The sequence below is a fragment of the Diaphorina citri genome, unplaced genomic scaffold (genome assembly GCF_000475195.1).
Source record: "Diaphorina citri unplaced genomic scaffold, Diaci psyllid genome assembly version 1.1 scaffold522, whole genome shotgun sequence".
Lineage (NCBI taxonomy): Eukaryota > Metazoa > Arthropoda > Insecta > Hemiptera > Psyllidae > Diaphorina > Diaphorina citri.
The window spans coordinates 120553-134684 of record NW_007377956.1 but is presented as its reverse complement, the minus strand read 5'-3'; the positions used below and the strand labels follow the sequence as shown (position 1 = coordinate 134684).

The following is a 14132-nucleotide window of genomic DNA, read 5'->3' as shown; positions in this document are numbered from 1 at the left end:
TACATATTTTGTTCTACATATTTTGATAAAAATTTGTCGAACATGTTTAACCCATGAAGGAAATTTGCTCATCAAAAGTTTGGTCACCATTAGACCTATGGGGGTTCCGCAGGGAATTTCAAGAAGTTATGTTTAGGATTTCATATTCACAATCCCTGTAAGTACAACATGACTCAGCGAGCCTACTTCTTTCCCTTCAAAGAATTCAGCTAATGAGGCACGGTGATTCTGACCTGTGTTGAGGTATTTTTGGCTTTCAGCGCATTCTATGAACTCGCTCTCTGGGTTCGAATCCAACCCTTAATGACTTTCCTAAACCTGTCTACTTCTCCGACAGGGTCTCTCATCCCTCCCTTGTTTCTTCTCCAGGGTCTCTCGTCCCTCAACTTTCTCGACCTGAGCTACAACAAGCTGATGACACTCTCTCAGGATTGCCTCGCGCCTCTAGTCACCCTCCGCGTGTTGCGTCTCCAAGGCAACCGCCTCACGGTGAGTGTGGTGGCTGCGCTGCAGGGGCTGCGGAGTGTCACCGACTTGGACCTCAGTCACAACCTCCTGGCCGGGCCTCTCGGACCTTCTACTGTACCAAGGTAAGGGAGGAATTCCTAGGGCCCTGGCCCCTCTGGCCCCCAACTTGGACAGGCTGGATCTGTCACACAATCAGCTGTACAAGCTGGAGAACACGTCTTTCAAGGTACCTAACTAAACACGTTTTCTGGGGGAACTAATGGTCTTTTAAGGTAGATGCCTAACTAAATGTTTAAATGGTAATAGGTAATATCAAGATATTAGGACTAGAGATTATAATCAGATAATCACCTTTCGTTCTACATATTTTGATAAAAATTTGTCGAATATGTTTAACCCATGAAGGAAATTTGCTCATCAGAAGTTTGGTCACCATTAGACCTATGGGGGCTCCGCAGGGAATTTCAAGAAGTTATGTTTAGGATTTCATATTCACAATCCCTGTACAACATAACTCAGCGAGCGTACTTCTTTCCCTTCAAAGAATTCAGCTAATGAGAAAGCGACACGGTGATTCTGACCTGTGTTGAGGTATTTTTGGCTTTCGGCGCATTCTATGAACTCGCTCTCTAGGTTCGAATCCAACCCTTAATGACTTTCCTAAACGTTTTCAAAAGGGGCCTTTTTTTTTTTTTTTTTTTTTTTTTTTTTTTTAATGTGCCAAAACTTGACATCTCGGAACTTTGGCCTTTATAAGTAATTAATGTCAATTTTCCGGAAATACCATATACTCGTATTCCAGCAGATTACCTTAGATTTTAGCTTTTTTTTTCAAGACTAAAACCATTAAAATCGGCTGCTTGTTTCAAAAGATATGAATTTTTCGTGTTTTCCCTAAAAATGTCCATTTTCTTATGTCCATTTTTGGAACTGGACTACTCAACTTTGAAATGGAGTAGAACAGGGGTAGTTCTCGACAGAGATGGTCAATATGGGCTTAGTGTAGGCGTCCACAACGGAGAACCGACCATCGACCCTAGCCTAGTCCGGACCCAAGAGAAAATAGGAGGCCCAAAGCTACATCTCCAAGATCTAAAACGATTTCGTAGTTTTGGTTCATTGAGCATTCTGAGCAAAAAATAAAAGGAAGTAGTAGGTACTATGCGAGGTTGCCTTCCTCCTCATTATTTTTATTTGGTGTAGGTATTTCTTTCATCATGTCCATTTGGTGTACCGTCCGCAGGTTATCTAGTCTGAAAGTGCTGTCGATAGCACATAACCAGTTCAGTAGTGTAAGGCGAGGGGCATTGGCAGGACTGGACAAACTCACCTCCCTCTCCTGTCATCACAACCAGATTGATGTCCTTGAGGATCACTCCTTCAGGTAATTGCAATACTTTATGTGTAAGGGCAGTAAGGAGTAAAGGTGTGTCCATCTGTCCACACCTAGTCGACGGACCATCGATCGACATCAATTCACATCGATCGACGGCCATCGACTATGAGTGGACACAACTTAAGGAGCCGTCCAAGGACTGACTTGGATAGGTACAAGTAAGATGGGTTTACAATATTTCAGCTAATATCGACTAAATCCACATTTACAAGGTACGAGTACTTTCCAGGAGAGCAAAAAATGGACGTAAGGTTTCCTTAAGCTGTGTCCACACATAGTAGACGCCGTTGATCGATCGAAGAGGTGAATCTATGTTGTCAACACAGTCTACGGGATCGAAGGCGTCGACTATGTGTGGACTTAACTTTAAACTGACTCCTCCATTTATTCACAAATATCAGCCTCAAGCTTTCGAAGAGCTTCAACTAACTGCAAAGTAAATTCTTGAACTGACAACTGTTCTCGCCCTGTTCTCCCCCAGAGCTCTGAGCACACTCTCCCACCTGGACCTCGCTCACAACCGGATTGTAGCAGTCTCGGGGGCGTCTCTCGCCCATCTTTCCAATCTGACCACACTGGATCTTTCTCACAACTTTCTCCGAGCACTCACTCAAGATCTGATAACACCGCTGAAGAGTTTGCAGGAGTTGCGTCTTGATGATAACGACATCTCCATGGTAACGCCGGACGTTATCAAAATTCCCCCCCCCCTCATTAGGTTATCAATACTTTGTCTGCTTCAATTCAGAGGCTAGGCCAATAATGCACTAACTCCAATGACCTTTGGATGTAGCATTGCATCCTAATACTGATAAGGTCCAATAAAGGAAAAGAACAACTTTTCCCAAGAGATATGAAAAAGATCGAGTAGAAAGACGTCTGATGAGAAATTTTCTCGGGAATAGCAATTCAGTTTGAAAATGATGGGATTGAAAATAAAACATTATGAGATTTCTCTTTTGAATGGAAGAGAAATACGAGAAAAAATGGAATCCATTTGATATTGGAATGAGAAATGGACATGGTGGAGGGACATAAATGAAATGGAGTTTATACTCTGGGGCTGATAAAAAATGTGGAAATTGCGTTTAAATAAAAATGAAAGATAAAGGGAAACAATAATAAAGAAAATATGGGTCAAATTCTTTCAGGAGTGAATCTAGAGATAAACATCAGTGAGGAGGATCTTTTCAGGATTTGAAATACCTTGCGTTTGTTGGTTCTTGCCGTGTTTGTAAATGTAGATTTGTGCGGAAAACTCCATTACCTTCTTAACTGGCAAAGAAAACTGGAGGACTGGAGCAAACTGATGTCCTCGTGTGGACAAAGCTCATACACAAAAACCCAATCTGAGGCTTAGGTGTAGGGACTAGACAGCCCTAAAGAATGGGTTAAGCTTCTACGAATCTAGTCGACCTCGTTGATCGACCGTCGACCGATGGTCGAGGTGAAACTATGTTGTCGAGGCAGTGTACGGTTTCAGTCGACATCGATCGACTATGTTTGGACACACCTTTACAAATTTCATCGGTAAATGGTTTCATCAAATTGGGACGTTATCGGTGATAACGTTACCATAACGACGCTGACGCTGTCAGGTGAGTAGGGGTCTCCGCGCAATAGTCGTAAACTGATGTCCACACATAGTCGACCTCGTGTGGACAAAGCTCATACACAAAAACCCAATCTGAGGCTTAGGTGTAGGGACTAGACAGCCCTAAAGAATGGGTTAAGCTTCTACGAATCTAGTCGACCTCGTTGATCGACCGTCGACCGATGGTCGAGGTGAATCTATGTTGTCGAGGCAGTGTACAGTTTCAGTCGACATCGATCGACGAGGACGACTATGTTTGGACACTCCTTTACAAATTTCATCGGTAAATGGTTTCATCAAATTACATTGCTGCTAAGGGTAAGGTAAAAAACCTTGACAAATTTAATGGGGTGTACTTAAAGGCATTCTAGTGATATCCAAGCCGCCATAGATCACAAGATGGCCTCCCTTCTTTCTGTCTTACCCTATTCGACTGCAGCATGTGACATTTGTTCCAATTCATTCGACCCCGAAAAACGATCCAATCGTATCGTAAGAGATTGAGATTTCCTGAAATCAACTGATTATCAGGATAGAGCTCCACAGACAAGATGTAAAGGTTGCGTCAAGGGAATGCTAATAGAGGTACATATTTTATTATTATGTTACGGCCGTCTCTTCCTGATCCCTTGTCCATTTTAGTTTAGGACTATTGCACTGCCTAGAGCTAGAGGTACATAACTACCATCAGTAGTTTTCAGTCCACTTATTTAATTTCAAATCCTCCTTCACAGACAAAAACCTTGACAAATTTAATGGGGTGTACTTAAAGGCATTCTAGTGATATCCAAGCCGCCATAGATCACAAGATGGCCTCCCTTCTTGCTGCCTTACCCTATTCGACTGCAGTATGCTGCATGTGACATTTGTTCCAATTCATTCGACCCCGAAAAACGATCCAATCGTATCGTAAGAGATTGAGATTTCCTGAAATGAACTGATTATCAGGATAGAGCTCCACAGACAAGATGTAAAGGTTGCGTCAAGGGAATGCTAATAGAGGTACATAACTACCATCAGTAGTTTTCAGTTCACTTATTTAATTTCAAATCCTCCTTCACAGAAGGTGAAAATTTCAAGGATAATGCAATTTTTTAGCCCCCAATCCTCGGAACTTTTGTCCAATGGGACCGCAGCCTACGGACGTTGAGTGTAGACAAATTTTGTCCGCAATCTGTGCATCATACATATTTTATAGGCAATGTTGGAGGCAATTTTTGTTTAGTCCCAAGAGGACGTTGCTTTACATCTGGATTCATGATACAATCCGTATGGTGGACACATATGATATGGATTATGGATACAGGGGGACGAGGTCGCACTGAGATTGATTCTGCCTTATGTTTGTGTGGTACACAAATAGGTACAAAAATAGGTACCATCATAAGGCTGAAAATTAATGGAACTGCGGCCTTACTACTTGAGCGCTTGAGAAATCTGCTCCACGATGCCCTTCGCATTCAACCTTTGCAATTTCTTTAGCAAGGGGAATTTGAGCTTGGGTACCTCCCTGTTAAAAGTACCCCAGCCAGACTAAGCTGGTATCTTCCCTGTCTATAGGAAATTTAAGGCTGGTACTATGCTCTCTGTTTAGTCCCCCGGTATTGGGCTCTCCGTGGAATAAGAACAAAATATGACTCCTTCCATTTATTCTCTCCTACAGGAACCAGAGTGTATCTACGTGGGTTTCAATACGATGGATCTCGAGTTAATCTACAGTGGAGTGTGGAGGCACAGCACATTGCTTATTCCTGTGATGCTCTCTTTGTGTACGAGGAGCTCGGTAGTCACGAGGTAAGAATAGAATGGGTTTCATCTCGTATTCTACAGTGAATACAAGATGTAGAACTTAATCAAAGCTTACTTTGGAGATTATCTTTTACATGTTGAACATTATGGCGAAATTTCATCAAAATGGTACAAAGCACTCCAGAGTTATGGTGGAAATGTGGAATCAACACACTGATAAACTAAAGGCCCGTTCTCACTCGTGAGTTCCATCCAATTTTTTTCCGAATGTCCTGTAGGCAATGTAATTCAAATCAGAGTGTTTCCACTTCGTACGACACGTTTTTTTCCGAACGACAAGTAGTGGGAATGGGACTTAACGGAAAAATCATCGATTTGTAAACTAAATCGTTCGTTCCTGTTAAAATTTCAGGTCCTCCTGGAATCGAACCCGCTAAAGTGCAATTCCTCGCAGTTTGTCGATCCTTCCCTCCTCTCTCTGTCTCTGTCAGCGAGCGATCTACAACCTGGACATAGGTGAGTGAGAGAAAGAGAAATACACAGCATTTCCACCAAAAATAGTGGAGATGACAAAACCTCCGATAATGTCTGATTTTTCAACGTTTTGTTCAGCAGGAAAGAAAGTTCTATGGTCTAGCTTGCTGTCCCTTAGAAGCGACTTTGAACGTCACGTAACGTCAACCAACCTACTTTTACAGTTTACACTTTTTTGTGATCAAAGTCTGTCTACTTCTAGTACTAAACCCAACTCTTCCACTAATGTGCAATTCCTCGCAGTTTGTCGATCCTTCCCTCCTCTCTCTGTCTCTGTCAGCGAGCGATCTACAACCTGGACATAGGTGAGTGAGATAAAGAGAAATACACAGCATTTCCACTAAAAATAGTGGAGATGACAAAACCTCTGATAATGTCTGATTTTTCAGCGTTTTGTTCAGCAGGAAAGAAAATTCTATGGTCTAGCTTGCTGTCCCTTAGAAGCGACTTAATGTTTGAACACAAGTTTGTTGACGTACGTAACGTCAACCAACATACTTTTACAGTTTACACTTTTTTGTGATCAAAGTCTGTCTACTTCTAGTACTAAACCCAACTCTTAACGCCCTTTCCATTCTCCCACCAGATATCGCTACTGTGTTGTTCTCATCGAAGGCTCCAACATTCTGGACCAATCAGCTCTCGTCCTGGGCTGCAGCGAGATCCTCGCCCTCGTGCCTACTTTGACGTCACAACCCCTCTCCTACGTCACATCACTGAGAGCCAACGTCACCGGTCTGGGCACTGTACAAGTCTATGTCCAACTGTGGACCAACTATGATCCTAACTGTCTGCTCACCATTACTCTCTATATTGACGGGGATGTGATAGTTCAGAAGAACACCAACTGTAGTCGGCCCTGGGTCTCCTTGAAGCAACTTCCTTGGAGTCCGAAATACCAAGTGTGCGCTACCTTAGGGGAGTTCCCGACGGACAAGCCTCTCCTCCATTGCATCACAATTACAAACCCATTCCCTAGCCCGCCTGCATTACCCCTGGCAGGTCCAAGTACCCCAACCCATTCTAGTCACTACACCTCACTCATTAACTTATCAAACGTCCTCTCACTTTGCCTTGTACTCCTGTGCGTACTTATAGTCATTCTGATTTGCGTCTTGGTGCGCAAGATATGTCGTACGCCGCGCAACTCGACAATTCATCATCATGCATGCTTCATACCTGTGGCGCAACAGGAGGATGATATCAACAGGAACAATTCCGATAGTCGCTATGTTAAGCTACAGGCAACTACTATACTGTAGGGCACTATAGTTTGGTGAAATAACTACCAGTGGCTCGACATGTGAGCCGGAAATTATGGAATAGTCATCAAAAAGGGTTTTTTTTTTTTTTTTTTTTTTTTTTTTTTTTTTTTAATGTGCCAAAACTTGACATCTCGGAACTTTGGCCTTTATAAGTAATTAATGTCAATTTTCCGGAAATACCATATACTCGTATTCCAGCAGATTACCTTAGATTTTAGCTTTTTTTTTCAAGACTAAAACCATTAAAATCGGCTGCTTGTTTCAAAAGATATGAATTTTTCGTGTTTTCCCTAAAAATGTCCATTTTCTTATGTCCATTTTTGGAACTGGACTACTCAACTTTGAAATGGAGTAGAACAGGGGTAGTTCTCGACAGAGATGGTCAATATGGGCTTAGTGTAGGCGTCCACAACGGAGAACCGACCATCGACCCTAGCCTAGTCCGGACCCAAGAGAAAATAGGAGGCCCAAAGCTACATCTCCAAGATCTAAAACGATTTCGTAGTTTTGGTTCATTGAGCATTCTGAGCAAAAAATAAAAGGAAGTAGTAGGTACTATGCGAGGTTGCCTTCCTCCTCATTATTTTTATTTGGTGTAGGTATTTCTTTCATCATGTCCATTTGGTGTACCGTCCGCAGGTTATCTAGTCTGAAAGTGCTGTCGATAGCACATAACCAGTTCAGTAGTGTAAGGCGAGGGGCATTGGCAGGACTGGACAAACTCACCTCCCTCTCCTGTCACCACAACCAGATTGATGTCCTTGAGGATCACTCCTTCAGGTAATTGTAATACTTTATGTGTAAGGGCAGTAAGGAGTGAAGGTGTGTCCACACCTGGTCGACGGACCGTCGATCGACATCAATTCACATCGATCGACGGCCATCGACTATGGCATTGGCAGGACTGGACAAACTCACCTCCCTCTCCTGTCATCACAACCAGATTGATGTCCTTGAGGATCACTCCTTCAGGTAATTGCAATACTTTATGTGTAAGGGCAGTAAGGAGTAAAGGTGTGTCCATCTGTCCACACCTAGTCGACGGACCATCGATCGACATCAATTCACATCGATCGACGGCCGTCGACTAAGAGTGGACACAACTTAAGGAGCCGTCCAAGGACTGACTTGGATAGGTACAAGTAAGATGGGTTTACAATATTTCAGCTAATATCGACTAAATCCACATTTACAAGGTACGAGTACTTTCCAGGAGAGCAAAAAATGGACGTAAGGTTTCCTTAAGCTGTGTCCACACATAGTAGACGCCGTTGATCGATCGACGAGGTGAATCTATGTTGTCGACACAGTGATATTTAATAAATTATTTAATGTGTATACATGTGGTACCTATGGAAATTATAGTTCATTTACAATAATGTACACGGATAACTAAAATATTTGGTAACCGCGATGTAAATAAAATTTGTGAATACCTACTTTTTTTCTCAAACTCCTTTAGAAGTTCAAATTTGATATTGTTTAATAGAAATGTAATTAACACGCTTTAAAAACAACACGTAACTCCTGTACAGATATATTAATAAAAAAACATAAAACCTTTCTGAAAAGATGTTACTTTTCGTTGCGTTTTATTCTTCATTTTTTCGAATTTTTTCAGACTTCACAACAGGTCGTAGGTTCCAAGTCATAGATAAAAAAACCACGTTGTTGACTAAAAAAAAAAAAAAAATGCCGTCTGGTTCCTGTTTTTCAGTACGTACATACATCGAGGCTGATCCTTGTCCGAATGATAATTAGATTAATTAGAAATGGTGAGAAAAATAAATAAATTAATCAAAATGTCCAATTAAAATTGTACGAGATTTTGTATATTTTTCAAACATTATGCAAACAATATGAAAATTTTATTCATGTTTAAATTCAAAGTATAATCTATTCAATTTCCATCCCTTTCATTTTATCACAAACGGATAAGGTTCGTTCTCGGAACGGCTGGCTTTCTTTTATTGCCCTCCCTCTCTCTTCGATTTCGGAACAAAACCTTTGTTGTTACAGTTCACAGTTCCCTGTATAAAACCTCTAAAACGTACATAAAAAGAAGAAAGTACGATTTCGGAACAAAACCTTTGTTGTTACAGTTCACAGTTCCCTGTATAAAACCTCTAAAACGTACATAAAAAGAAGAAAGTAAAAAAGCCAGCAACGTTATCTATAATACCTGTATGAGGTGTCAAAATATAAGGTACAAATATCTAGCACAACATGAAGACGTGAAATATTCAATGAAATATGTGTTGAAAAGTGTCCGTATAAAAAACTCGTTTTCCAGAATAATAGAATGATGGAAGGTACGAAAATTAGCACCGAAGACATGTATGGCCGGGACCACACGAGATTCAACTATGAGTAACTTTTAATCTCGGATGAAGCAATGTGATTGGCTAAAAAAATTGAAATCGGCCAATCAGAAAGTGAATAAAGGTCTCTGAGTGTGGCCTAGGTCAATAACTATCAAAACGGATCTGACGACTGGAATAACAATTCTGCAGCAGCTACCTTCCTAATCCCCGGGTGTATAGTCTCATGGTAGTTTTTACGTTTCTACAAAGTTTGCGTCCCAATGGAAATAAAATAGTCCTCCCTTCTGAGGGACTGTAAAGGAAAAATGGCCTGATGCCTGATGGTCAATCATCAGGACATTTGCAACCTACAAACTTCATGTTTGACCGTTTTTGGGCTTTCAGTTAAAAATAGGGTATATTTTCCTTTCGCGAAAGTTTCGGAAGTTGAACCGATTCCGATGGCAAGCCATCTTGGATTTATTATGGTTTAGTATAGGCGCAATCACGCTAAAAGTGGGGAAACGAGCTTCAGAAAAGGGGAAAAATTCCGAGAGGAAAATGCAACTAAATCCCTACTGGATCAGTTGATTCTTCATAAAGTCCCTTTTGGCTGCTTACTATTTTTCTTCCTCACCAACGCAATGCAGTTATAGTTAGTCAAATCATGAGACTTTAAACCCGGGTGTAAATGTTATTTGATAAAATTTATTATTCAAACGTCTAAAGGTCCGTTCCCATTTGTCGTGAGTTTCATCCGATTTTTTCCCGAATGTCCTGTAGACAATTTCATTTAAATGAGAGTGTTTCCACTTACATACGGCACGATTTTTTCCCCCCGAACGACAAGTGGGAACCAGGCCTTATTAATAGTCTATCCTCAGAGTTCTAACTAAGGGTAAAGGTTGCGGTTCCAAGGGATCAGTTTTTTTTTTTTTTTTTTTTAGTCTACCGATGCGATATAATGTTGCACTATTGATTTTTAGGATGAAAAACAAATGTGCCTCTATGTATGTGGTTTTTATTGCTTGTGAATTTTTTGTACGGTGAAAATTTCAAGGATAATGCAATTTTTTAGCCCCCAATCCTCGGAACTTTTGTCCAATGGGACCGCAGCCTACGGACGTTGAGTGCATCATACAATTCATACATATTTTATAGGCAATGTCGGAGGCAATTTTTGTTTAGTCCCAAGAGGACGTTGCTTTACATCTGGATTCATGATACAATCCGTATGGTGGACACATATGATATGGATTATGGATACAGGGGGATAAATATTAAAACTAGTTAACTTAAAAACGATAGACATGGAACCACAGATGAAAATGGCTAGTTAAAAATAAAATTAGCGATTTAAAACTTCCATGACTTTTAAACAAAGGATCTCACATGAAAAAGTAAAGAGCTATAGTGTATCAATTCTATCTGATTTTTATACTTCTGATAATCCAAACTTGGGGCAGTCTAAGTTTTATTGATTGCTTCTCCCTACTATCTACTCACACAGAGGACAAAAGAGTCCCTTCATGCCATCAGTTACCACTGTTACATAGTCAAAGTCTCTAATAATAGTGAGGACTAAATTAAATATCTCAGAATGGATTAAAACCACACCCTCTTGATTCCCAGGTGATTGACAGATTGACTTAACCAATACACCAATGATACAGGTAAAGTCTCAACTAGCCAAAATGAATAGCGGTTCCAGAGTCTGGATCTTAGACATAGGTGAACACTAGACATTTCTAAAAGTTATTAAATATAGGTATAACACGTTAGTAACTAGATATATACTATCCAAGCAACTTAGAAAGCAAGGGTTTAGAGTGAAAATATAAAAAACTAAAAATTAAAAATAGCTAGGCATAGCTAATTTCAATAATTTTTAGTCCATCAGCAAAATAATAGTAAGTTAACAAATTAGGAAGAAAAGTTAGAAATGATTCTAGAAAAAACGACCTCTCTTTTACAACAAAGTAATTAAGTCTATTGTAAAGATAGCAGTTGTCAGATTGTTTTCAGAACACTTTTTTTTTTCTCAAAAATAATTGAAACATAGCTATGCCTCTTATAACTTATAACACAATAAGTGGTGGCCAATAAAAGTAGAATCTGAGACAAATTGGAGATTAATTTGAGATAGGAAAGAAGAATAAAAGGAATCAATTATCAAAGGATGTTGGGGAAGAGGAGCTAGGATGCAGGCAAAGGTTTATGTACAATATTATGGAATAAAATGATCACATTGTAGTCTGTTCAATTCAACTTGAGACAGGAGGGTTGGAGTTTAGACAAACCAGTCAAAATAAAAACAAGCAAATACAGGTACCTTACTTAAATACAAGTCAAATAAGTAGGTAGCTATCTAGACTTACTTTATTTATTTGAATTGTGAATACAATCTAACTAGGTACTTCCAATGTTCATAGTATGATTCATTTAAGCAAATTTTCACAAAAAAATATTTTATTATTATTAAATTATTCTTCCAAGTGCTCTTTTTTTGTAATCTCATAAAACAAATATTTTATACAACTTATTAGATATTTGTTTGAGTTCAGTAACGCCACTAAAAAGTAGTACTATGTGGTTATAGAATTACTTTGCATATTTTGCCCCCAAATAAACACATTTTATTTGGTACTAAAAATATTTGATCAAACCAAACGGTTACCTTTTTTATCTCAAGTCAAATGAGAACAGACTTCTCATTGGTTTCTACAAGTTCAGGGACTCAGCCACTCAGGTCATCGTCCAGTCTAGGTCGCTTCTTGATTGGCAAATCTTCACAATCCAAGTAGTAACTGTCCCGCTTTTTGTCGCTCTTCTTCTTGTCCCAGTGGAGATGAAGGTAGCGTAACAATATGTGTCTCTTCTCTGTTACAATGACTGTGGAACAAAGAATGAGGGAATTAGCATGGAATGAAAATTACACCTGGAAGGATATGTGACTAATTTAGAGCTCTTATCATCTCAAAAGTAAAGAGACAGGATAGGAGATTATAAGTACAAGTAAAATAATTGCCAACTTTGTCACTTGTATGGTATGATTCTTACGTATTCACTTCACAGACAACCCCCTCAACTGTGACTGCAGTCTGAAGCAGTTCGCCTCCTGGCTTCTCAACTCCTCTCGGATATCGGCCGAAGACAAGGCCACGGCCCAGTGTGCCACGCCCCCCTCACTGGAGAACGGCCTCCTCATTGAAATACCAGTGGAGGAGTTGCTGTGTGGAGGTGGAGATGATCATGACGTCATACCCCCCGAGGGGCCGCTTGCTACGCCACTGCCAGTGTCAGGTAAGAGGGAGGAAGGGTGGGGGAACTCGAGGAAAGCAGCGTTTTCACTGAATTCTGGTCTTATGACGCTATATAGCGCATAGCTTAGTTGTGTACGATTGGTCGTACATTGATTGATGTTGATTCTGCCTCTGAGGTCGCACTGAGATTGATTCTGCCTTATGTTGCATAGCTTAGTTGTGTACGATTGGTCGTACATTGATTGATGTTGATTCTGCCTCTGAGGTCGCACTGAGATTGATTCTGCCTTATGTGTGGTACACAAATAGGTACAAAAATAGGTACCATCATAAGGCTGAAAATTAATGGAACTGCGGCCTTACTACTTGAGCGCTTGAGAAATCTGCTCCACGATGCCCTTCGCATTCAACCTTTGCAATTTCTTTAGCAAGGGGAATTTGAGCTTGGGTACCTCCCTGTTAAAAGTACCCCAGCCAGACTAAGCTGGTATCTTCCCTGTCTATAGGAAATTTAAGGCTGGTACTATGCTCTCTGTTTAGTCCCCCGGTATTGGGCTCTCCGTGGAATAAGAACAAAATATGACTCCTTCCATTTATTCTCTCCTACAGGAACCAGAGTGTATCTACGTGGGTTTCAATACGATGGATCTCGAGTTAATCTACAGTGGAGTGTGGAGGCACAGCACATTGCTTATTCCTGTGATGCTCTCTTTGTGTACGAGGAGCTCGGTAGTCACGAGGTAAGAACAGAATGGGTTTCATCTCGTATTCTACAGTGAATACAAGATGTAGAACTTAATCAAAGCTTACTTTTGAGATTATCTTTTAAGTGTTGAACATTATGGCGAATGGCACAGCACATTGCTTATTCCTGTGATGCTCTCTTTGTGTACGAGGAGCTCGGTAGTCACGAGGTAAGAATAGAATGGGTTTCATCTAGTATTCTACAGTGAATACAAGATGTAGCAAAGCTTACTTTGGAGATTATCTTTTACATGTTGAACATTATGGCCAAATTTCATCAAAATGGTACAAAGCACTCCAGAGTTATGGTGGAAATGTGGAATCAACAAACTGATAAACTAAAGGCCCGTTCCCACTCGTGAGTTTCATCCGATTTTTTTCCGAATGTCCTGTAGGCAATGTAATTTAAATCAGAGTGTTTCCACTTCGTACGACACGTTTCTGGCGAATTTTCATCAAAATGGTACAAAGCACTCCAGAGTTATGGTGGAAATGTGGAATCAACAAACTGATAAACTAAAGGCCCGTTCTCACTCGTGAGTTTCATCTGATTTTTTTCCGAATGTCCTGTAGGCAATGTAATTTAAATCAGAGTGTTTCCACTTCGTATGACACGTTTTTTTGCTTGTTTTTAATAGCTAATATAAATGAAAAGTATAATATAAACGTGCAAACTAAAGATAAAAAGTAAAAAATGAATTCAGATATCAGATTGTACAAGTTGCGGAAAAAAAATCAAAAATTCGAATTTCCCGCCAACTTTACACGCAAAAAGTCCGACGATGTCCTACGATGGCCCTGTTCATAACCACGGCC

At 40.3% G+C, this 14132-nt stretch overlaps 1 protein-coding gene across 1 annotated transcript in view; it reads left to right on the top strand.

Moving 5' to 3' along the window:
- The window catches only part of LOC103509718 (chondroadherin-like protein), a 57574-nt gene that overhangs the window by 40766 nt on the left and 2676 nt on the right, over window positions 1-14132 (top strand). The window contains exons 4-10 of the mRNA XM_026823996.1: window positions 370-590; window positions 1712-1852; window positions 2346-2549; window positions 3416-3462; window positions 12385-12612; window positions 13182-13312; window positions 13430-13486. Coding sequence (XP_026679797.1) covers window positions 370-590; window positions 1712-1852; window positions 2346-2549; window positions 3416-3462; window positions 12385-12612; window positions 13182-13312; window positions 13430-13486 — 1029 coding nt within the window. The remainder of the gene's footprint in view (window positions 1-369; window positions 591-1711; window positions 1853-2345; window positions 2550-3415; window positions 3463-12384; window positions 12613-13181; window positions 13313-13429; window positions 13487-14132) is intronic.